Source organism: Capricornis sumatraensis, chromosome 15, assembly GCF_032405125.1.
Source record: "Capricornis sumatraensis isolate serow.1 chromosome 15, serow.2, whole genome shotgun sequence".
Taxonomy (NCBI): Eukaryota; Metazoa; Chordata; class Mammalia; order Artiodactyla; family Bovidae; genus Capricornis; species Capricornis sumatraensis.
Window position 1 is genome coordinate 75,866,650 of NC_091083.1, and position 26,105 is coordinate 75,892,754.

Sequence of the window (26,105 nt, forward strand, 5' to 3'; positions counted from 1 at the left end):
CCTCATACCCTTTGGGATGGCCCCTCACTTGAACTTGTAGACATTACAGGGCTTGCCTGCAGGGTAAGGACCAAAATTCTCAGCAGCCTGCAAGGCCTGACGTGGGCTGCCCCTGCCCACCTCTCCGGATTCATCCTGAATGGCTCTCCAGGAATACTTGCTTTCCTACCTCAGGGCCTTGGCACATGCCTCCCCTCTTTTTCTTGGTGTACTTTTCTCCTCTTTCCTCCCCTAGTCAACTTCTAGTGACATTTCAAGCTTCAGCTTAAATCTGACTTTACCTAGGATGATTTCTTGAGCCCTCCCCCACCCCCCACCAGATACTGCCACATGATGTCAGTACTTCTGGGCATTGTGTGCAGTCACAGCCAAACAATGATTATGACCGTTTATTCACCTGAAGCCTTTCCTACCAGACTGTGGCTTCCAAGAAGGATGGGATCCTATCTAGCTTATTTGCCATGATCTCAGCATCTACACCAGAGAAGGCAATGGCACCCCCACTCCAGTACTCTTGCCTGGAAAATCCCATGGACAGAGGAGCCTGGTAGGCTGCAGTCCATGGGGTCGCGAAGAGTCGGACACGGTTTCACTTTCACTTTTCACTTTCATACATTGGAGAAGGAAATGGCAACCCACTCCAGTGTTTTTGCCTGGAGCATCCCAGGGACGGGGGAGCCTGGTGGGCTGCCGTCTATGGCATCACACAGAGTCGGACATGACTGAAGTGACTTAGCAGCAGCAGTGGCATCTACACAGTACCCAGGCATAAGGAAGCCCTGAGTGAACAGCTGGGGAACCTGGGAGCATCTCCTGAGTGAACCTCACTGTTCTTTCACGGTCAGGAACTGTATCATGTCTTTTTCCTCACAACTCAGCACATAGTAAGTGCTCGGTTGGGCCTGGCAGTGGCTGCCAAGAATATTCACGACTAACTCTGGGAGTTACTAGGATATTTGTAAAATACTGATGATGGCTGTAACCACAGTAAATGCCATCCTAATATACAGACCAGACTCCTCAGTTTAATAAAACTGACATAGTGCCTTTTCCTTGCAATTCTCATTCAGGTTTAGTATGGAATAATCTGGGCTGGGCTTCCCTGGTGGCCCAGTGGTAAAGACTCTGCCTACCAGTGCAGGAGACACAGGTTCGATCCCTGATCAAGGAAGATCCCACAGACCACAGGGCAACAAAGTCCATGTGCCACAACTATTGAGCCTGTTCTCTAGAGCCTGTTCACCACAGCTACTGAAGCCCACGTGACCCAGAGCCTGCTCCGCAACGAGAGAAACCACTGCAACAAGAAGCGTGAGACCTGCAACTAGAGAGTAGCCCCCACTCTCTTAAAACTGGAGAAAAGCCTGCACGGCAACGAAGACCCAGCCCAGCCAAAACTAAATAGATGCATAAAATTATATCAAAAAGAATAACTTGAGTTTTAATCATAACTCTTGACACTGGGTAGTTCTAAAACATGCATAAGTTATTGAAGCCAGTTAAGTCTCAGTTATGTCTATAACTATAACACAGAGGTAATGATACCTCCTTCCTGTGGCTTTTCACTCATTCCTGTGAATCAAGTGTTTGCAATGAACTGGCCTAGGTGCTGGGGATGCAGTGCAAATAAGTAGATGTGGTCCCTGCCCTCAAGGGGCTTGGAGTCTAGTGCCAGCAATAGATTGGATTTATTTAATCATCATAGGAATAAACATTAGGCAGCCCCAGCAGTGTGATCCAGAGAGACAACCGTCCAGTTCTTGGTTGGCAGCAGGATGGGGAGGGTTGGTTGACCAAAGATTAAGTGAACTCTATGTGAGGCAGCTAGCACACAGCAAGTGCTCAATAAAGGCTAGCTTTTTGGCAGGTCAAAGTCTTTGCTCAGAAAAGCTGGCCCAGAAAGGATTAACTGGGAAGATGAAGAGGAGCCAGGGAGGAGAGAATGAGACCAGCTCTGGTTTTCTGCCTAGGTCTGCGTGATTGTAAGAAGGCGGGCTTGTGTCCTGGGATGCCCAGCTTTTGCTGGTTAGGGGACACTCCTGAGTCAGGGAGGCCTCAGAGCTTCTGTCCTTGGGAGGAAGAACATTTGGGGGATCTGTTCATCAGTGAGACTTGTCCCCTACACACAGAATGGAGGAGTTTCTGGAAGCCACATCTGTCGTATAAGATCCACCCACCTTGGGCCAGAGTTTATGGCTTAATTGACCTGGATACTAGAAAGCATATCAGATGATTGTAATATGCATTCTGTCAATGTTCTCCACTGACCTCCAATCAGCCAGCATGCTCTGTCCCTCTGTTGTAAAGCCTGCTAACTGAGACCCTTAGCACCTTGATGTACCCATTTGGCAGCCTGTGCTCTAGCAGATCCATGCCCCTGTTCCCACATGTGGAGTTGTCTGTCTATTTAACTGTTCCTAAATCTATTCACTTCTACTGTATGCATTACTTATTTGTTTGTCTTAATTATCTTTGGCTACGCGGTCTTTGCTGTTGTGTGCAGGCTTTCTCAAGCTGTGGTGAGCAAGGCTAGTCTTTAGCTGTAGTGGGTGGGCCTCTCACTGAGGTGGTTTCTCTTATTGCGGAACATAGGCTCTGGGTGTGCAGGCTTCAAGTTGCAGTCCACGGGCTTAGTTGCCCCAAGGCATGTGGAATCTTCCCAGTGCAGGGATCAAAACCATATCCCCCTGCATTGCAAAGTAGCTTCTTAACCACTGGATCAATAGGGAAGCCCTGGACCCATTATTGAAATATTGTTTTTTATTAACATTTGTTCTCTAAACCAATGGACTAAGAAATAGAGGAAAACGACAGAATGGGAAAGACTAGAGATCTCCTCAAGAAAATTAGAGGTACCAAGGGAACATTTCATGCAAAGATGGGCTCGATAAAGGACAGAAATGGTATGGACCTAACAGAAGCAGAAGATATTAAGAAGAGGTGGCCAGAATACACAGAAGAACTGTACAAAAAAGAGCTTCATGACCAAGATAATCACAATGGTGTGATCACTCATCTAGAGCCAGACATCCTGGAATGTGAAATCAAGTGGGCCTTAGAAAGCATCACTACGAACAAAGCTAGTGGAGGTGATGGAATTCCAGTTGAGCTATTTGAAATCCTGAAAGATGATGCTGTGAAAGTGCTGCACTCAATATGCCAGCAAATTTGGAAAACTCAGCAGTGGCCACAGGACTAGAAAAGGTCAGTTTTCATTCCAATTCCAAAGAAAAGCAATGCCAAAGAATACTCAAACTACCACACAACTGCACTCATCTCACACGCTAGTAAAGTAATGTTCAAAATTTTCCAAGCCAGGCTTCAGCAATACGTGAACTGTGAACTTCCTGATGTTCAAGCTTGTTTTAGAAAAGGCAGAGAAACCAGAGATCAATTGCCAGCATCCGCTGGATCACCAAAAAATCAAGAGAGTTCCAGAAAAACATCTATTTCTGCTTTATTGACTATGCCAAAGCCTTTGACTGTGTGGATCACAATAAACTGTGGAAGATTCTGAAAGAGATGGGAATACCAGACCACATGACCTGCCTCTTGAGAAACCTATGTGCAGGTCAGGAAGCAACAGTTAGAACTGGACATGGAACAACAGACTGGTTTCAAATAGGAAAAGCAGTACGTCAAGGCTGTATATTGTCACCCTGTTTATTTAACTTATATGCAGAGTACATCATGAGAAACGCTGGACTGGAAGAAGCACAAGCTGGAATCTAGATTGCCGGGAGAAATATCAATAACCTCAGATATGCAGATGACACCACCCTTATGGCAGAAAATGAAGAGGAACTAAAAAGCTTCTTGACGAAAGTGAAAGAGGAGAGTGAAAAAGTTGGCTTAAAGCTCAACATTCAGAAAACGAAGATCATGGCATCTGGTCCCATCACTTCATAGCAGATAGATGGGGAAACAGTGGAAACAGGGTCAGACTTTATTTTGGGGGGCTCCAAAATCACTGCAGATGGTGATTGCAGCCATGAAATTAAAAGACGCTTACTCCTTGGAAGGAAAGTTATGACCAACCTAGATAGCGTATTCAAAAGCAGAGACATTACTTTGCCAACAAAGGTCCATCTAGTCAAGGCTATGGTTTTTCCAGTAGTCATGTATGGATGTGAGAGTTGGACTGTGAGGAAAGCTGAGCACCGAAGAAATGATGCTTTTGAGCTGTGGTATTGGAGAAGACTCTTAAGAGTCCTTTGGACTGCAAGGAGATCCAACCAGTCCATTCTGGGGGAGATCAGTCCTGAGTGCTCATTGGAAGGAATGATGCTAAAGCTGAAACTCCAGTACTTTGGCCACCTCATGCGAAGAGTTGACTCATTGGAAAAGACTCTGATGCTGGGAGGGATTGGGGGCAGGAGGAGAAGGGGACGACAGAGGATGAGATGGCTGGATGGCATCACCAACTTGATGGATGTGAGTTTGAGTGAACTCCAGGAATTGGTGATGGACAGGGAGGCCTGGTGTGTTGCAATTCATGGGGTCGCAAACGGTTGGACACAACTGAGCAACTGAACTGACTGACTGACTGATGAGTGTACAGAAGAAGAGAGTCTAACTTCTCCAAAAACAAGATGAATGTTTTTGGGTGTTCATAAGAGAGGAGAAGGTGATGGCACCCAACTCCAGTTCTCTTGCCTGGAAAATCCCTTGGACAGAGGAGCCTGGTAGGCTGCAGTCCATGGGGTCGCTAAGAGTCGGGCATGACTGTGCGACTTTACTTTCACTTTTCACTTTAATGCATTGGAAGAGGAAATGGCAACCCACTCCAGTGTTCTTGCCTGGAGAATCCCAGGGACGGGAGCCTGGTGGGCTGCCGTCTATGGGGTCGCATAGAGTCAGACACGACTGAAGCGACTTAGCAGCAGCTGCAGCAGCAAGGGAGAGAGTTCCTTAAGAATCGCTCTCAAACTTGGCATGAATGGGCTAACTATAAAAGACTTGGAAAAAAATATAAATTTTTAATTTATAAATTAAATTTCATTTTTTGCTCCATTTTAAAGAAACCAACAGAAACCAGAAATTGTAAATGATACATTACAGGAATGGAAGGCAGACAATGAGAAACTCCACTGAATATCTACACTCTGTACATAAATGTGACAGGGCTTCCCTGGTAGCTCAGCTGGTACAGAATCTGCCTGCAGTGCGGGAGACCCTGATTCAATTCCTGGGTCAGGAAGATTCCTGGAGAAGGGATAGGCAACCTACTCCAGTATTCTTGGGCTTCCCTCATGGCTCAGATGGTGAAGAATCTGCCTGCAATGCAGGAGACCTGGGTTGGATCCCTGGGTTGGCAAGATCCCCTGGAGGGGGAATCACAGTCCATAGGGTCACAGAATCAACACAGCACATACCTAAACGTGATATAAATTAAATATCACAAGAGACTTCCCCTGGCGGTACAGTTGTTAAGATTTTGAGCTCCCAATGCAGGGTACACAGGTTCGATCCCTGGTTGGAGAACTAAAATCCAATGGCCACATGGTGCAGTGAGAAAATAAATAAAAAATGAATATCTTAAGGTTTATAAATCATTTAAAAATCTTTCTCTGCTCTCACTAACATTCAATTAACCAAGTTGCATTTGGCATTGATGACAGCAGATGAGAGGGCTTCTACTTCGGTTTTAAACATCAGTGTGAATACATCTGCTGTGACAAAGAGATAGGTCCATCTCAGGAAAGAAGATTCCAGATGGGTAATTGAAACTAAGACAAGGAGAATAAAAGTCTGTGTATGCCAGTACCCTGATGTGTGACTTTCCCATAGGGTGTGAATGCAAGGTTTGGATGAGTTTATTTAGGGCAACACTGCACTTTTTTCTTTCTCAAGTAAAGGATGCTTCTGACCTGAGTCACTGGGGATTCTGTCTTCTACCTGGTCCATTGGAGTTTTCCCAGCGTGGTAGGTGCAGGTCATTCTGTTCAGACCACAAGAGGCCAAACTAGAGATGTGTCACCTAGAAGATTCTCCCAGCTATACAACCTAATGATCTACTGAGGCAGGCTCTCAAAAATTGTGTTTCTCAAAACTGGTGTCAATAGTTTGTCATGAAAAAAATTCTGACGTCAAGACAACTTGAGGAGGTTAAGTGAAATGAGTTTTTCTGACTGTGAGACTATGCCAGAAGAATTATTTTATATATTGTTTTATATATTTTATATAAACTATATATATTATAAAATATATTTTATATATATGGCAGTGCTTGGGTCTCTGGGTCTTAATTGGGACATGTGGGATCTAGTGCCCTGCTGCTGCTGCTGCTGCTAAGTCGCTTCAGTCATGTCTGACTCTGTGCGACCCCATAGACGGCAGCCCACCAGGCTCCCCCATCCCTGGGGTCCTCTAAGCAAGAACACTGGAATGGGTTGCCATTTCCTTTGCCAATGCATGAAAGGGAAAAGTGAAAGTGAAGTTGTTCAGTTGTGTCCGACTCTTCACAACCCCATGGACTGCAGTCTACCAGGCTCCTCTGTGCATGAGATTTTCCAGGCAAGAGTACTGGAGTGGGGTGCCATTGCCTCCTCCTCTAGCGCCCTGACCAGGGATCAAACTGGGCCCCCTGCATTGGGAACGCAGAGTCTTAGCAACTGGACCACCAGGGAAGTCCCCAGAATTATTCTTCAAGAATTTTTCTTAATTCTTCACTATTCCTCCCATGTGACTCTGAGAAAGATTCTCAATTCAGGGGTAAACACTGATTTACACTTTAAGTGCTCCTGGGGACCATGAGTCTCCAAGTGGTATTGCTATTTATTCAGAAGGCCACCCTGAAGAATATCTATCAGGATTAGTAATAGGTTCCATGGAACCCATTTTGGGAAATGACATTACAATTGCTGACCCAACACTTTGCGTGACAGAGCCTCAATTTTTGCCCAAGTGTCCAGTACTCCTCCCATGTGACTCTGAGAAAGGTTCTTAATCCAGGGGCAAATCCTGATTGCTCAAAGTCAAGCATTAAAGTCTATCTAGCTTGCCAGTGATTGGATTAGACATGAGCGTGTGATGAAATCTGACCTTAAGACTCGAGGGTAAGTTGGCTAGCGGGTTGGGGCAAGGGAGACAAGAGAGGTTTCATAGCCCTAATAAAGAGATACATGTGGAGAAACATACCCTCTTTTTCTGCTGGATGTTGTTGAATATGGACATGACTCCTGGAGCAGTGGCAGCCATATTGGGACCATGAGGGTAACTAGCTGAGAGCAAAACTCACACTATGTGGATGGCAGAGCAAAAAGATAGCAGGAGTCTGGGTTCTTGCTGATGCTGTTGCACCTCCAAATTAACTGATCCTGAGACTTCCCTGCCTCTGGAGTGTTGTTATGTGCAATTAGAAATATCCTTATTAAAAACGATCTGTGCTGTCCAATAATGGTAGCTACTAGCTGCATGTGGTTATTGAGTACTGGATTGAAAATATTCACTAGAGAAAATAATGTAAAATATCCCACTAATAACTAATATTGATTACATGTAGAAATGATAGTTTTTTTGGATAATGAGTTAAATAGAAGATGTGACATTGTAAAGCAATTTTCCACCAATTTAAAAAAAAAGATGTGATTAAAATTGATTTCACATTTTAAAATGTGGCTACTAGAAAATTTTGAATTACATTTGGAGCCCACATTATATTTCTGTTGGGAAGTGTTAGGTTTAGGTCATTTGGAAGTTAGGGCTTTCTGTTACTTACAGACAGAAAAAAATATCCCAAGAGATACAGGTATAATCATTCTAATTTTACAGCCAGGAAAATTGAAATGAAAAATGTAAATGACTTGCTCATGATCATACCAGTGTGGCAGTTGTTGGAGATCACAGCTGAGCATCCAGACCAGTGCCTTCTCGGCACCTCTAAGAACCTGAGAACACCCTTTACAAGTTAAAGGTTCAGAAGCCTTCATCCAAATCTCAGCCCTAAAGAAGTGCAACCATTCAGAAACCCACAGGGATGTAAAGCAATTATCCCTCAATAAAAGATAAATTAACTTTTTAAAAGTATATAAAGGAAATAAAAGTGTGATTTAAAAAAGAGAGAGAGAAACCCTCAGGGAGTCTAGGAGACACAGAGTCCACTTTGAGACAGAGACGAGATATGTGGATAAGACCATGAATTCTGCCTTCAAATACAGACTAGACACTGAGAAAACCATTCCCTCTGGCCAATGACATCTGCCTATTTCTAGGAAACTGTCTGAGATCCAAATGTCAGTGTCCCTAACAGACTGAGGAGAGATGGAGAGGAAGGAATCAGGACAGGCTCCTCTCCGGGGGTCCCCACTGTCCGTGGAAGTCCTCAACTGACAGTCCAGTGTCTGCATGACCTGGTCCCAGCTCACTTTCTCGGTTTTGTCTTCCAAAATCCACTAAAGCCCACTTTCAAAGCCACCTGCTTCAGAAAACTACCCAGGCCACCTCCTTCCTCCAAACACTCATCACTTCATACCACTAAGAGCTGCTATCTTGTCAATATCTTGTCGGTTTCGTCCAACAGCCTTCCCTGATCCTTTTCCCCAGGTCCTCTATTTAGGAGTTAGCTCAAGATCTTTGGGCAGGACCGTGGAAGCCTCATCAACAGATCCAGACCGGGGTCAGACATGACGGAAGCGACTTGGCACACACACACCAAGTTCTTCTTAAGGCTCAAAGGAAGACAACTCTTGCAGCTTCCCAGATGGCGCAAGTGGTAAAGAACCCGCCTGCCAATGCAGGAGACATAAGAGATGCGGGTTCAATCCCTGGGTCGTGAATATCCCCTGGAGTAGGAAATGGCAACCCACTCCAGTATTTTTGCCTGGGAAATTCCATGGACAGAGGAGCCTAGCGGTCTGCTGTCCCTAGGGTTGCAAAGAATCGGACACAACTAAAGCAACTTGGCATGCGTGTACATGACAGGTAGGGGAGTGAGGACCAGGGAGTCCAATGGTCATAGCTCTTGTCCAAGCACCCCCAAATCAGACCAGGTAAACCAGGTATGCACATTATGGTGAACACACGTGCCCACACCATGGACACCCACATAGATGCTCTTGAGTAGAGGGGACCCATCCCAGCTTAGTTCTAACCCACCTTGGTAATGACCACGGACCCTGTGTCCCAGCGAGAGCAAGTCAAGCAAGCCTGAGGCATCTCTAGGGGCAGCAAAGAATAATGGAAATTGCTTGGGCTTCAGAATCAAACCTGACGCTGAATCTTTCTTTAATACCCCAAAACACCCTTCTCTTCATCTCCACCCCATCCACCTAGTCTGGCTGCACCAGTCTCCCGGAGAGACAATAGCATCTTCCCTAGTCTCTGCCTCCCCGGATACCCACTTCAATCCACCCTTCGCTGCCACCAGAGTCCTCTCCCTTCTAAGATGCAGATCTGATCACATAAAACCTGGTTTGTGACAGCTTCCCAGTGCCTTGAGGAAGGATTGTCCCCTAGGAAACAGATTCTGAGGCTGAGACTGCATGTGGGTGATTTTGGCGGGAGGGGGACTCTCAGGACAAACACCTGTAAGGAAGGAAGCAGGTTTCCATAAGTGGAAGAAGCTGAACAGATCCCATGGGGTCACTGGAGCTGGTATGACCCTTCAGAGCAGTTTGAAATTGAAACAAGGAGGCTTTGTACTCTGGCATCAACTCATTAACTATGGGTCACCCCCAGAGGGAGGCCTTTTGACAGAAGGCAGTGTCCAGCTATGAGCCATCAGCAACCCACACTCCTGGCAAATAGGGGAATAAGAGCCCTGGTCCTGAGGGATGTCTGATGGTGTCCCACAGCCTTCCCTGTAAGAATGAAATTCAAACTTCTCGTTGTGACCCTGGAAACCCTCATGGCCTGGGTCCTGCCAACCCTTGTCTCATATACGCCATTCTTCCTCTGAGTCTCTGTGCTCCCACTTTTCTTGAACACAAATGCTCTGCTCCCACCTCCAAACTTTACACTCAATATTCCTTTTCTTATAAAAACAGCATTCCTTTTTGGCTGAGCTGGGTCTTTGCTGTTGTGTGGGCTTTCTCTAGTTGCGGCAGGGGCCGCCATTCTCCAGTTGCGGTGTGCAGCCTTCTCCTTGCAGTGGCTGCTCTGGGCACATGGGCTTTAATAGCTGTAGCATGCAGGCTCTAGAGCGTGGGCCCTGGTAGTTTTGGCTCTTGGGCTTAGCTGCCCCAGGCCACGTGGAATCTTCCCAGACCAGGAGTCAAACCCGTGTCCCCTGCATTGGCAGGTGGATTCTTAACCGCTGGACCACCAGGGAAGTCCTCGATATTCCTTTTGCCTGGCACAGCAGTGTGGTCCTCCGGTCACCCATCCTTCAGATCTTAGCCTCAAGGCTGATATCACTTCCTCCAGGAAGCCTTCTCTGATTACCCAACCAGATTAGGTTCACCCATCATCAGCTCATAAACCTTTCTTCTTACCCTTCAAATTATAAATACCATGTTGTAATTAAATAACTGTCTGATGCTGGTCTCTGCTGTTAGAATGTATGCTCTGAGGGCAGGGACCAAGACTGCCTTGCTCATCACAGCATCTCCAACCTTCAGTGTGATGACTGGCCCATAGAAGGCATTCAGCAGATACTGTCAGTTGAGTGCATGAGTACTTGGCCTTGGACAAGTTCTCTTTGAACGTATCTCCACCCAGCAAGGGCAGAGCCAGCTTCTTTTCAGGGTTGCTGTGAGTAAAGTGTGAGTTATCTAGGGGAGACCTCAGTCTCTCAACAAACATTGGCTCCCTTCACTTTTTAGGAAAAGATTGCAGGGTGACCAGTCTTCCCCATTTGCCTGAGATTGAGGAGCTTCCCAAGAAACTCTATTACTTTCAGTACTAAAGCCAGGACAGGACAGTTCCCAGGCAGATCAGGAGGGTTGGTCACCTAAATCCGGGTGAGAAGGAGACAAGGGCATTTCATATTAATTAGTACAGCGTTCATGGCATGCTGGTAAAGCAGCTCCTTGGAAAAACAACTCTGATTCACGTGTGTGCATGCATGCTAAGTCACTTTAGTCATGCCCAACTCTTTGCAACCCTATGGACTGTAGCCCACCAGGCTCCATCTTCCCAACCCGGGGATCGAACCTGCATCTTTTACGTCTCCTGCACTGCCAGGCAGTTTCTTTACTGCTAGCTCCACCTGGGAAGCCCTACCCTCATTCCCAGTGTTGACTAATTTCTATCATCTAAATATTCCTCCCCATGGCCAATCAAGCTACCAACAGTTGAACAGCCAGTTTGCAACGTTCCTGAAAACTTAACAATGGCTGTCACGCATCAGTAGGAGCCAGTGGCAGCCCTGTAGCCACTACTAACTGTCGTATTCCTGCTATCTGTGCATGCACAGTGTGGGCATACATGACCTCAATGCAGGGGTAAGTGGCATTATTTCAGCTCCAAGAAGGGCACAGCTTGAGTGGACCTTGAAGGGCATCTAGTCCAAGGCAACAAGTCACCTATCATGTGGGCTACCTCTTTCCCATCCATCCTGTGTCCGCAGCAGGCGCTGCTAATCGATCATGACGCTGACTCCTAACACGGCCATGCAGCTCCCTTCACCGCGTCTCCAAGCAGCCACAGTCAAGTAGCTGATGCTGCACATCAGAGACATTGACTTACCTCTAGGAGTAAGTGTGGTTCAGCCCCTCATTATACAGGAGAGGAAACTCAGGCACAGGGAGGTAGAGGGACCTGCCCAAGGTCACACAGCCAGGCAGTGGCTCAGCTGGGACTAAAGAACAGATCACCTGCCTGGCTTGCCCTTTCACTCCTGCCTTGCCTTGAAGAGCAGCCTACCCCAGAGTGGGGTGGAACAAAGGGAAACTATCTAGGATCTGAGCCTGGATTCGGGGCGGGGCTCTGCTTAGAGCTCCCAAAGTCTTTTTGTACCTGAAGGCTTCTTAGCATGTCGGCACATAAGTGTTGTTCATCTGTTTAAGGGAAGGCACTTCTGAAAAAAATCACAAAGTTGCACAGGCTCACTGCATAAAATTCAAACAATCGAGGAGTGTTTAAACTAAAAAATCGTGTACTGGGATTTCCCCAGTGGTCCAGTGGCTAAGACTCTGCACTCGCAATGTAGAGACTCCAGGTTCGGTCCCTGGTCAGGGAACTAGATCTCAAATGCTGCAACTAAGACCTAGCACAGCCAAATAGATAAATATGTAATCTTTAATTATTAAAAAAAAAATCTCTGTACTGTCTCCCTAGGAGTAATCACTGTTAACAATTTTGGTCCTTCCAGGATTTCTTCTGCTTATTTACAAGCCTGCGCATAGCACAAGTGGACTAAGAGATTAACTGTTCCCCACGCTACCACTCTCCCTCTCAGTGAGAACACAGCCGCCCATACAGAAGGCACTCAATAAATATTCGTCCAGTTGCTCTTGTTTGATTAAAACGCTTTAGATTCCTTTCTGTATGAGTATAGGTGAATCTGTCTCTTTTTCCCTCCCCTCTCTCTTAAAAAAAAATGTTTTTATTGAAGTATAGTTTCACTTCTATTTGTTTCAGAGGGTTACACCACTTGGCATGTGGGATTATGTTCCCTGGACCAGGGATCCAACCTACACCCCCTGCAGTGGAAGCATGGAGTCTTAACCCCTGGACTTTTTTTTTTAATGGGTTTAGTCCTTCCTGGCGTGGTCTCATGGATTCACTGAACAGTCCCTTTGGGTGACTGTATAGACGACATTCTGTTTTTGCTGTAACCATCCCAAGGCCTTGCTCTCTGGCTTGCCTGCAAGGTGGCACCAATCTCTCTTCCCATGGCCCCCAAATGCTCCCTCCCATCAAAGCTCCGCGGTCTTTCACTTTCCAGGATTACCACCAGGGCACCCAAAGTGGAGGGGCTGACAGCATGGGCGACCAGCTCCTGGGATCAGGGTTGGTTTGCAGTGGGTATATAACAAGTCCCAGTAGCCTGCAGGGTTCCACCCCCCCACACACATAGAGGCTGCTCTCCTAGCTTGCATTGGAGGCAGGGGATTAATCAAGTGACATTGCCTGGATGCTGACAATCCTGGAGCCTGGGGGAAAGCAACTTTGCCAGGTCCTGGGTCAGTTCGGCCATGCTGAAGGCCTAGGAAGCCAGGAATAATTGAGGGTGGGGGGCGCAAAGAGATCAAGGGGATAGGGTCTGGGTTCAGACACCCCACTGGCTGCTCCGAGGCCCCTGTCTGTGTGCAGGCCTGCGCACAACCCTTACGTCCGCATGGCTTGTGTAACAGGCATCCCTCACCCTCAGTATCCAACACTGAGCTCCTGACCTTACCTCTTTGAATCCTCATCCCATCTCAGCTCAGGGCAACGCCATCCTTTGCAGCTCAGGCCTTGAAACCTTCCCTGACTCCTCTTTCTCTCCACACACCTGCTCTGCAACCCATGAGGCCAACCTATCGGCTCCACCTTCAAAATGGACACGGAGTTCAACCACTTTTCCCCACCTCTGCTGCCCCAGGAGGCTGATCCAAAGCATCGTGGCCTCTGAGCTGTATCATTGCAATAACTGATTCTAACCGATCTCCGCGCTTCTACCTTTCTGCACCATCTCCTCCCCCAGTCTCCCAACACAAAGCAATCCCTTTAAACAAGGGCATTTAAACAAAGTCAGAGCACGTCTTTTTTTTATTTTTTGGTCATGAGGCATGCAGGAATCTTAGTTCCCTGATCAGAGATGGAACCAGTGCCCCCTGCAGTGGAATTGCAGAGTCCTAACCTTTAGACCACCAGGAAATTCCCTCATATTACTTAAAAAAATTTTTTTAAACTTTTTATGTTATATTGGAGCATAGCCAATTAAGCATGTGCTGATAGTTTTCAGTGGACAGCAGAAGGACTTGGCCATACATGTACAATTATCCCTTCTACCCCAAACTCTTCTCCCATCCAGGCTGCCACATAACATTAAGCAGAGTTCTCTCTGCTATACAGTAAGACCTTACTGGTTATCTATTTTAAATATAGCAGTGTGTACCAGTCCATCCCAAACTGTGTCACTTTTATAGCCCCCATTTTCCTCAGGATCACAGCCAGATTCTTACCACGGCCTCTTAGGCTCTGCATGAACAGCCCTCTCTCCACACTTGTCCCACAGGAATATTACACAGGGGAAGTGACAGCCTTCTCTGTACATCCCACCAAGGGCCCCTGTTGCCAAGTTGTCCTGTCGTCAGCAATGTGAAATTTGATCACTGTGTGAAGATGATATACATAAAGGAGTCAAGTTGTATTATAAATAAAAGGAAGAAAAGCATGGTGCATGAAACACAGAACTGGGCCACCTTCCGGCCTTGGGGTGTCGCCCCCATTCTACACAGTTCAAACAGTGGTCAGCAGCACATCACATGATTGAATGCTTCCAGGCACGAGGTGCTCACTCCTTGCCAGAGGGGAGGGGCTTCTGGAGTTCCTATGTCCCTGGGTCACCCTGTGGATTCTGCCAGGCAAGTCTGGGCCATTCGACTCTCAGCTATGCAGGAGTAAGTAGGGGAATCAGTCATGACCAGACCTAACACCCACCTACTCTGTGGCTCTAGCTTGGGAAGGGATAGGAGAGAACTCGGTCTAGAGCAGGAAGCAAGCCTGTCTCCCTCACCCCACACTCTGCCCTCAACCAGGGCCCTTAGAAAATGAGACTGGACATTCCCCACAAAGGTGCGGCACCCAGGGCTGGTCCAGGGAACAGCTGCTGGGGACATGGAATTAGCAGGCGCTGGAAACACGCCAGGTTGATGAATGCCAAGGGCCTGGCCTTGGACAGGGGCACGTCTGGGGAGATTTGGCCAGCTGGACACATGCATCCCAGAGAACAAAGCCGCAGAGAGGAGGACGAATGACGTCCACTTCCCTGTCTTACTCAGGGTCCACTCTGCTCCCCTGGGGGCCCAGATAAATACCAAGAAGCTGCCTTCACAGTAGCCCAGCTGACCCCTGGCCATGAACTGGGATGTGAGATTTTCAAGATGAGGTTCAATTATGCTGATTCTACATTTGCAATGGAATCCACCTGACGTGGCTTCCACCTGCACTGGCAGGACCCAACACAGTACTAAGCAAATCAAACGCTTGGCTTCTTAAGTGCTCCCAAATCAAAAGCTAGGTTTTGTACTGAAATATTTTTCCCCAAACAGAGGCAGCTGTGGTTCAGACCATCCTGAATTAATTCGCCCTTTGGTCTGCGAAGGAAACACGGAAAAGAAGGTGTACATTTCAGCCATTCCTCTGAGCCAGGCATCACGCTAAGCCCTTTTCATGGATTATCTCATTTCATTGTTTCAGTCATATTTTGAGGGAGATTTTGACAGCCTTAGTGGAAGAAAAGGAAATGGAAGATAAAAGAGGCCACATGATACGCCCATGTTTGTAAAATGAAGAGGTGGCTCCACCTGGACTTGGACTCAGATCTGGCCACTTGAAGCCCCAAGTGCTTAAGTAACACATGTCTTTAGTCCCATTAGATTCTCTTAGGCCTTCTACACTTAAGCTTTAATAGCGATCAAGAATTTTTAAACTAAAAGACGTTCCTTTTAAACCTGAAGAAACCCCCGCCCAAAAAAAACCCCACCAAAACTAAGAAATTAATTTAGTAACGTAAAAGGACTGAAGGCTAATGTACAAAAATAACTATATGTCTATAACCTAGCAATGAACAATAGGAAAAAGGAAATTTTAAATGCCATTTATAATATCATAAGAAATAAAATACTTGTTAATATTACTTTTTAAAAAAGTGCAAGACACTGAAAATGCTAAAACATTGCTGAGTGAAATTAAAGAAGATGTAAGTAAGAAAGGATATACACCATGTCCACGGATTGGAAGGCTCACTGCTGTTTAGATGTCCATTCCCTCCAAATTGATGTAAAAATCAAATGCATTTTTCTTTTAACTATTTTACTCATAATAACTCTCGAGAGTCCCTTGGACTGCAAGGAGATCCAACCAGTCCATCCTAAAAGAGATCAGTCCTGGGTGTTCATTGGAAGGACTGATGTTGAAGCTGAAATTCCAATACTTCGGCCACCTGATATGAAGAGCTGACTCATTTGCCAACACCCTGATGCTGGTAAAGATTGAAGGTGGGAGGAGAAGGGGCCGACAGAGGATGAGATGGTTGGATGGCATCACCAACTCAACGGACATGAGTTTGAGTAAACTCCAGGAGTTGGTGATGAACAGGGAGGCCTGGCGTGCTGCAGTCCACAGGGTCGCAAAGACTCAGACACGACTGAGGGAATAAACTGAACTGAACTGACAGAATAAAAGGAATGTAATGAATGCATCAGTATGAACAATGTATCCAATTGTTAGAAAACTAACTAGGATCCAAAAAATAGAAAAAAAGAATTTAAAAGCAACAAAAGACTTCCCTGGTGATCCAGTGGTTATGAGTCTGCCTGCCAGTGCAGGGAACACAGGTGTGATCCCTGGTCCAGGAAGATCCCAGCTGCCTTGGAGTAACTAAGCCCAGGTGCCACAACTACTGAGCCAATGCTTTAGGGCTCATGAGCTGCAACTACTGAAGCCTGCACGTCAAAGCCCGTGCTACGCAGCAAGAGAAGCCACCACAATGAGAAGCCCTGAGAATCCAGGGCACTGCAACAAAGAGTAGCCCCCAGTTGCCACAACTAGAGAAAGCCTATGCGCAGCAACGAAAACCCAGCATAGCCAAAAATAATACATTAAATATTTTTTAAAAAAAGCAACAAGATCGACAGTTTGCACAGATCTGTATGGATGAGTCTCTCAAATTCTCTAGTGAAGAGTTAACATAATCACTTCCTTCCAAACTGCCTTTGGTTCTTGTGAAGTTGTGCTGAATATACTTCCTCACGATCCATCAAATGTGTTTTTAATCAAATTTCCATCAGGCCTTTTTGGTAGAAATTGACAAGCTGATTTTATAATGTATACAGAAATGGAAATAATCTAGAATAACCCGAAAAGTCTTGAACAAGAAAAGTTGGAGGCTTTACTCTGATTGAAAAACTTGTTTTATGGAAGATTGGGATTGACACATACACACTACTGTATATAAAACAGATAACTAAGAAAGACCTACTGCATCGCACAGGGAACTCTGCTCAATCCTCTGTAATGCCTGTGTGGGAAAAGAATCTAGAAGAGAGTGGGTGTATAACAGATTCACTTTGCTGTACACCTGAAATTAACACAACATTGTAAATCAACTATACCCCAATAAAAATTTACAACATAAATAAATAAAAACTTATTTTAAAGTTCCAGTAACCAAGACATCATGATATTGGCACAAAGATAGACACATAAATCAATAGAAATGATATTCCTTTGGGGAGCGAATATAGACAGAAATATGAAAGTTAAGTTTCTTCAAGGAATACACGGCAGAGACCCAGGTCATGTGACAGCAGATATTACTCAGGGCTCTGTGCTATGCTTAGTCATTCAGCTGTGTCTGACTCTGCGCCCCATGGACTGTAACCCACCAGGTTGCTCTGTCCACGGGGATTCTACAGGCAGGAATACTGGAGTGGGTTGCATGCCCTCCTCCAGGGGATCTTCTCCCCCCAGGGATCGAAGCCAGGTTTCCTGCATTGCAGGGGGTTTCTTTACCAGCTGAGCTACTTAGGGCTCTAGCTTGGAAAATTCATTTAACTCCCATGTTCAGTTAGGCTAAAATGAGCTGAAGCCATCAGTGTTGGGAAAAACAAAGAAATCTGTACCCAGAGCATAGAAGGTTCCGTTTTTGACCCAGTTGTCATACTTACACATAAAAATACCATCACTTCAGCATGTAATAATAATAATAATAAAGCACTAACCACATGCCTAATTCTAAGTATTTAATGTATAACAATACTTCATTTAATTCTCTCAGAAAGAGAAAATAACAATTCTATCAATTGAAATTTGCTCAGTCGTGTCCACCTCTTTGTGACCCCATGGACTATACAGTCCATGGAATTCTCCAGGCCAGAGTATTGAAGTGGGTACCCTTTCCCTTCTCCAGGGGATCTTCCCAACCCAGGGATTCGAACCCAGGAATCCGCAGGCAGATTCTTTACCAGCTGAGTCACCAGGGAAGCGCAATTCTATCAATGAGATCACATAAAAGAACATAGCAAGTATAGCATATAGGGAGAGAAATATTACTTCACAATGACTTGTTTCAGTTTTACATTTTTATATGTATGCATGGAACTATAATAGAATATACATATGTTAAAGTGGATTATAATCATAAAAATTTGAAAGTCACTAGTGTAGTAGAAGAGAGAATTAAGAAGCCGCAATAATACAATGCATGTATGATTCTTAGCACAGAGTCTGATAAAGACTAGTAAAGACTCCGTAAATGGTAGAGATGGTTATTAGTACTGTCACAGAGTCTGGTAAAAACTAATAAAGATTCGGGACTTTCCTGGTGGTCCAGTGGTTACGAATCCACCTCCCAATGCAGGAGACGCAGGTTCTACCCCTGGTTGGGGAACTACGAACCCACAAGCCTTGGGGCAACTCAGCCCGAGTGCCACAACTAAGATCCAGTGGAGCAAAAAAATAAAAACTGGTGAAGATTCAACAAATGGTGGGGAAGACAGTTGTTACTATTTGGTCTTGATATGGCCAACTTCATGGGCATTCAACCTGTGCAGTCACACAAGACTCTGAGCTCAGAAGGGCCCTGAATTGGGTTTAAGGCTCTGATGTCACCATCTTGAAATTCTTAATTTTGAAGAAGGGGCCCCGCATTCTTGTTCTGCACCGTGTCCCTAAAGGATGTAGCCAGTCTTGATCATTTTGTGTAGTTATCATTTATTAAAATGCTGATTTATAGTATAAAATATTTAATTGTCACTTATGATAATCAAATTCCATCTTGGCCTCTTATCAATTAGAGGACTGTCGATCTCAGTGTCCTCATCTATAAAATAGGGGTAATAATAGTGCTTCCCGGTAAGGGTTAGAGTGAAAGTTTAAGTAACACGATGCTTGCCATGTGCCCAGATCAGCACCAAGCACATCGTTCATACTCCAAAAATGTTAACTATTATTAGCTTTAGGGGGAAAAAAAGTCAACCTTGGGCTTGCTTTTTCCTGCTGCACATTTTGGGGAGGGGATTATTGAATTAGATCCATGGTCCTGGAATTTCTTTGAGCACCAGATTCCTTATAGAATTTGATGGCTCTTGCAGGAAATACCTCCCAGAAAAACACAGAGAGTCCTGCAGTTTCAGGCCATTCGTGGGCCTTGGAATCCTAGGCTCAGGCCCAGGTCAAGATCAGAGGAAAACCAAGATCACTAGTGGCCGTTCTAGTCTCTGGGTCTCGGGTGGGAACCGCCAGGCAGCCATGCAGCTGTGGATTACTACTTAAGGGCTGGGTGTGCTGGCTTTGGGCTTTAAGTCACTAGCTATTTTTAGCTTTGCTATATATGGCCAGGGGAGGAATGTGGGGCTATAGATGGGGGAGGGGTGCCAGGAGGCTTAGGGCAGGGTTTGGAAGACTCCTCCGCGTGGACTATCTTCCTCTTCCGACCAGAGAATTGGAACTTCCAGCCAAAGCGACAAGCAGATGGGGAGAGGGAAGGCCTGTGGGTTTAGGAATGACTGGGGCAGCCATGAAGATGTCAGGTCAAGTCACTTTACAACAGTAATATTCCTATTTTTTGACCGTGATCTGCAACAGAAAGTACATCTGAATCATGATATACAGATAAACAGATGTTTCAATACACAAAATATAGATATATAATTTCCAACTGAACAAACATTTCAGGAATCAATACTTTAATCTCATTCTCTATGAAACACTCTGATATTTTCTATTCTGTTCTGTTCTATTCTTTATTTCTTTCAAAATGGAAGTCATGACCCACTAAGTTGATTTGGCCAATGGGTCGACACCTCCAGTTTGGAAAGCTATTCTTTGGTTTGGAGCAGGCAGACACCTGTAACATCAGACTGCAAGGTAAGCCAGGGAATGGAGGAAAGCAGATGTGTTATCACTTAGATCAAGGCTTCTCAAAACAGAATAAGACGCAAATCTCAGCTTGATCTCCGCTGGACAGCAAGCTTTGGACTTCAGTCTTTGTATGCTGTTCTCACCACCTGGAGCAAGTATCCTCCAGGTTGTCACCTGGCTCACTCTGTACTTCAGAGCCCCACTTGTCACTTCCTCCAGGAAGCCTCCCTGATTGCCTCAGTCTGGTTAGCCACCCGCTTCTTGCTCACTTAGCCCCCAGCATATCCCTGCTTGGCACCCAATACAATTTTTTGTTACATTCCCTGGAAGGCAGGGTGACCTCTCCCATCCTGTGCAGTTCTACACTCTCCCCATCCCCCACACCATCCACCCAGTGCTGGCTTCCTAATAGTCACTCAATAAATATTTACTGAATGAATTAGTGATAGTTAATAGTAATAATGGCAACTGCACATTCATCCCATGAGAAAGCTTAAGAGAGGTTAGTATAAATCCATTTTAGGGATGAGGAAACTGAAGCTCCAAGAGACAAGAGAATACGATAGGGGCAGAGTGGTGATCCAAGGCTGCCCGGCTCCCAGCCATCCCTAATCCCAGGATCTTATTTGTCCACATTCCCCTCAGTGCTACCCAGGATGGGGCAAAGGGCAGGTACTTAACAACCCCTGGGAAAACTGATGACAGGTTGATTAAAGAGATTTTCCGAAGCAGTGGCCACATCTAATTTTGGAGGGCTGTGCTTGGGGGAGAGGATCTCTGAGGTTTCCAGACCCCCTGGATGCGGGGCTGTCTCATCCGAGAGGAGAATCTGGGCTTCTGACAAACCAGAGGGGCAGACCTCGCAATGACCTGGCCTGAAGGGCTCCTGGATATGCCTAGGCTAAAACCCAGGGCCCTGCAAACCTTCATGTCCTAGCCCATGCCCACATCTCCAGCGGCAGCCCCGGCAGCCCAGCCTGCACCCCTCGTTCACGCCTCTCCCACTCCTCCCCGCCCCCAGGCGTTCTTGCTGTTCCTCGTATGTACATACATACGTGCCAAGCCCAGTCCCATCTCAGAGCCTCTGCAATCGCCATTCCCTCTGCCTGGGCTCTTCCTTCCTTCTCCCATCCTCCCCACTTGAGTACTCAGACACCCGCCCTCCAAAAAAAAATTACCCTCTTCCCTCTCTGCTAGTTCTTCTGTAACACAGGTAACTTTTGGAAATTGCATCTGTGTTTGTTTTCCTGTTTATTTCTGTTTTCTTCACTAGACAGGGAGCTTCCTGAGGACTTTGCTTGCTTACTGCCTCGGACCCTGGGACTTGCTTTGGGAGGGTGCCTGACATATCACTTGTGCTCTATGAAGGAATGAATGGGTTTTCCCTGTTTTAGACATATTGGGACATCAGCCTGTAGTTTCCCAGAAATATTGCTGTATCCCTGTGACTCACATCCATGCTCACACACACACACACACACACACACACACACACTGTCTGGGGAGGAGCAATAGGGTAGGGAAGGGAAGGGACTTTCTGCACATGCATATTTGCATCACTTTGCTTGGTTCACTGATGCCCAGCAAGCCTGCAGGGACTAACTCCACTTGGTAACTGGAACATGTGAGGTTTGCTCTCTGCTCATCCCCAGTGCTCTGCGCAGTGACTAGTATAAACACCTGAACTGCACTGAACTGCAGAGGTTCTGCAAACAGCTCAAGGTTACCAAATTAGAAAATGTGGAGCCAGATTTAGTCCAATTCCAGCCAGCCATTGTGCCACGAAAACTCTGTTAACAACCTGTTAACATCCAGGTGCGTTGGAGGTTGAGCCCTCACCAGATAGCTAGCAGTAGGTAACCCAGTCAGAAGCCCATCCTATACCTGAGACCACTGTCTACAAGCCTCACAAACACAATCTTCCCATCAAGATGCAGTTCCGATGTCACCTCCTCTAAAGCCTCCCCTGACCTCCTCAGACCTAACTTTCCTTTTCTGCCACAGCACACTGTAAATACTTGTATATAATTGTTTGTCTGCAAGCATATCTTTGAACCCATGGACTCTATCCTATTTCTCTCTACCTCTAACCCTTTTTACAATGCCTGGTGAATACGTGGTACTACAGAAATATTCACTGAACAAAAGTATGCTTGGGTGGATAGATGGATGGATGGATGAGTGGATGGATGGATAGATGAGTGGATGGATGGATGAGTGGGTGGATGGATGGATGAGTGGGTGGATGGATGGATCGATGGGTAAATGGATGAGTGGATGGGGGGTGGATAGATGAATGAATGAATGAACACTTCATGATCTACTGGCTGAAAATAATTTTCATGGCAAAATTGACATTAGACACCAGTTCTTCTGGAGTATATTCCAGAGCTCTTTGTACACCTAGCCTGCCACAGTGGCAGTGGTGTCTTATTGAATGTGTCTTGAATGTGTGTTTTTATGACAGGCCTTGTACCAAGCATGTCTGCCAGTTCTCTCGGCAGCTCCGTTATTGGCCTCACTTTTCCTGACAATGAAATGGATGCAGAGAGAGGTGGAGCTGCTTGCCCGATGCCACACAGCAAATCATATCCTGGCCCCTCCTGCCCCACCCTCCGCCACCTTCCTCACCCCATCTGGCCCCTCCCCAGGTCTGCAGGCTGCAGGCCGGGCTCACCTCCATCCGCGTAGGTCTCGGTGCCATAGCCGTCCTGCAGGCCGTTGTTCCAAGTGCCCTCATACTTGGCACCGCTGCTGCTGCTCTGCCGGGTCCCGTAGCGGCCCTTGAAGCCGTGTGTCCACTCGCCCTTGTAGAGCCAGCGTCCCTTGGTCTCTATGCCCAGCCCGTGCCGTTTGCCCTGGCTCCAGTATCCCTCGAAGGTGTTTCCGCTGGGCCAGGTGTAGACACCCGCCACTTCAAAGCCAAAGTTCCAGGAGCCCGAGTATTCCCCCTGGCCCTTGGGGCCCGTGCACAGGCCGTGCCCGTGGGCCTTGCCCCCCTCCCAGCCCCCACAGTACGCCCCACCATCATCAAAGTCAAAGCGACCCCCGCTCATCTCATCGTAGCCCCCGACCTCTTCACCGTTCTCCAGCTTTGGGGGAGAAGGTGATGGGGAGAGGGGGTTCCAGCAACTCTCTCCAAGCAGCTCAGGGCTGGGCACCCCCCTGACTCACCGCGCCCCGGGAGGAGGGAAGCGAGATGCCACCCGAGGCTGCAGGAACCTAGGAGCCAAGTCAGCACTGAGTCGGGCGGTCAGTGCCATGCCTGGGAGGCCCCCACTCAGTCGGCCAGAGGAAGGCTGCCAACCGAGGAGGAAGTGGGAAGGAAAGGTTCGAAGTCTCCACAGAGTGTCCCCAACCTGGCTTCCATAGAGTCAAAGGAAAAAGTGCTGTGATCCCTTTAAGAAGTGCAATGGGAGGGGTGGGGTGGAGGGGTCCCCAGTCTGTCTTCAAAAAGGAGAACTTTTCCTCGGTGACAGCCCCCAGCTCAGAGGCTGAATTCCCGGCAGCCGGCTGGCCCCCTTCTCCTCCACCCCCCCACCGGGTGTGCCGGGCTGTGATTCCGCGCCCTGCCCCGCCCCCCTCCAATCCTACCCTCCTCCTGGGATGGAAAGGTCAGTGTTGCCCTAACAAGGCCATTGGATCTCAGAGGCTGCTCCCAAAATAACCCCCCTGGCCGGCCCAGCCTCCTTCAAAGCGGGAGGGGTGTTTCAAACTGGGCTAGTGCTTCAGACTCGGGGAGTGGCTGGAGGGATGAGGAAGGGAAGCTGAGAGCAAGTGTGGGTAGTCGGGGCAGGCGATAGGCGGCTTTTCTTCTCTTGGGTAAAGAAGAGCTCCCTTCCACCTCCCGGGTCCCTTGAGTGTCCGGCAGGGAGGGGAGAGGAAGACCCAGTCCTGAAACACTTTGAAATCCCCCTGAGTGTAGAAGCTGGCGAACCTCAGCACCCGCGCCACTCGTATGCCCCGACAGGACCCGGGGCTATCAGAGCATCGCTGCCAACCCCATAAAGGAATCTGGTGACTTAAAGAGAAAGGAATGGGCATGGGGTCACATATGCTTTTGAAAGCGGAGGAGGAAACTCGGGAAGAAAGGTGAAGTTCTAGAAACAGTGCGGTTAGATAAAGTGAATCTAAGTCTGACACAACCCAATTCCCGCCCCGCCCCCGCATCCTGGGAAAACCCCGGGAAGAGCCCCGTGCAAGAAGCATCATCTGGATCACTCCCTTTCTCTCTTCTCAAGGGCGAGGAGCCCACCCTCTGCTCTCTAGTTCCAAGACGATCTCCTGTACCGCCAGGAGATCGTCTTAGAAATACTCAAGGATCATGTTTTTTGTTTTTTTAAATTCTCTTTCCAAGCTCTCTTTTGCTGTGCTCTCCTAAGAGCCTGGGAGGCCAGATTTCAGAAAGCTCCCAGGGCAAGGTCAACAGCAAAGAGACTGACCAGCCCTCAGGTTCCCACCGAACTCCAGGAAAAGGGACAAATAAATCTCCATGATGAGAGGCGGTGGCCAAGACCTAGGGGTGGAAATTTCAGACTTCCCTGGTGGTCCAGTGGTTAAGAATCCGCCTGCCAGTGCAGGAGACACAGGTTTGATCCCTGGTTCTGGAAGATCCTACATACCCTGGAGCAGCTAAGCCGGTGCACCACAGCTACTGAGCCTGAGCGCCTGGAGCCGGTGCTGCGCAACAAGAGAAGCCAACGCAATGAGAAGCCCGCTCACCGCAACTAGAGAAAAGCCCTCGGGCTGCGACGAAGACCCGGTGCAGCCAAAACTAATAAACAAATAACAGATTTAGGGTTTTATTTTTAAAAATGGAAATCCCAACTGAACCCAGGGTTAATAGGAGCACAGTAATTCTGTGAAAGAGAGGAGCCAGCAAGCACAGGAAGCTGTGCAAGCGCGCGTGTGTGTGTGTGTGTGTGTGTGTCTGTGTATGTGTCTGTGTGTGTGTTGGGGGGGGGGGGGTGTGGCAGTGAGGAGGATAGAAATCACCAAAAAAAAAAAGCCCAGAAGGCACTTGAGAACATTCAACTATTATTATCTGACTTCAAACGTATCTGTCATGCTCTGAAACCCATGATGACTTAGGCCACTTCAAGTCACCACCAAAGATGTGTCCTTGTTTAAGAAATGGATAGACAAGCCTCTCTCCCTTCACCCTTAGCTGATCCTGGTTCTTATTTCCACTTGGTTCCTTTCTTCTTCACAGTCCCCTGCCTTGAAGAACCCTTCTCTGCCCACATTTTACCCCCAGATAGAAACACCCAGCCCCAGAGCTCTTTGCCAAGCAGACACGCAGCAAAAAGCAGCAGATAAAGACTGTCTCGTCTGGGTTTTGACTCACCCCAGCCCCCTGCCCCGCAGGTTGCCTGACAGCCTGGTCGCCCAGTTCACTGCTGAGGCCATCTCAGTGCTGCCCCTGTAGAACTCTGCTGTTGCCACTTCTGACCAACCCTGGAAAACCACGCATTTCTTTCCACCTCTGCTCTCCAGGGGACAGGAAAGAGCATCTCCAACTGGAAGCCAGAGGACTCTGAGTTCAATACCCTTTGAAGTTTAAATGCCCGGCAAATCGGCATAATCCTGTCCTAAGGCTGGGCGGCTGGCTGCTGTGTCCTAGCAAGCTGTTCCAAGTGTAACAACTGTTCATCCATACGCCTCCCTACGGTGGTTCCTCCCAACGGCTAGTACACGTAAAAGTCACCTGTGGAACTTAAAAATGGGAACAGATTCCGGAATCCCACCTCCTCCCCAACCTACCAGATTGTCCTGGGAGGAGGCTCCAGCACTTGCATTCTTTTTAAAATCTCCTCGGACAAATCTGACTCATTCCCAGTAAAGAACTACTGTAGGTTTTCAAATTAAGAAACAGTTTCTTAATAATGTACAGATCCATGCCTTCACTGTGTAGGGTAGATAGTTATGGAATTAGATTTGTGTTCAGATCCTAGTTCTGGCCCTCACAAACTGTGTGGCTTTAGACTAATTGTTAATTTCTCTAAGTCACAAATTCTTTGTCTGTAAAAGCACCTATCTCAAAGGATTCTTAGGGTTTTTTTTTCTAATTTATTTATTTTTTAATTGAAGGATAATTTACAGAATTTTTTTGTTTTCTGCCAAATATCAATGTGGGTCAGCCATAGGTATAC

The 26,105-nt window shown here is 47.0% G+C and overlaps 1 protein-coding gene across 1 annotated transcript in view; it reads right to left on the bottom strand.

Moving 5' to 3' along the window:
- The window catches only part of JPH2 (junctophilin 2), a 71,412-nt gene extending 48,403 nt beyond the window's left edge, over positions 1-23,009 (bottom strand). The window contains exon 1 of the mRNA XM_068987554.1: positions 22,631-23,009. Within this exon, the coding sequence (XP_068843655.1) occupies positions 22,631-23,009 (379 nt within the window). The remainder of the gene's footprint in view (positions 1-22,630) is intronic.
- Positions 23,010-26,105: the final 3,096 nt, after the last annotated feature.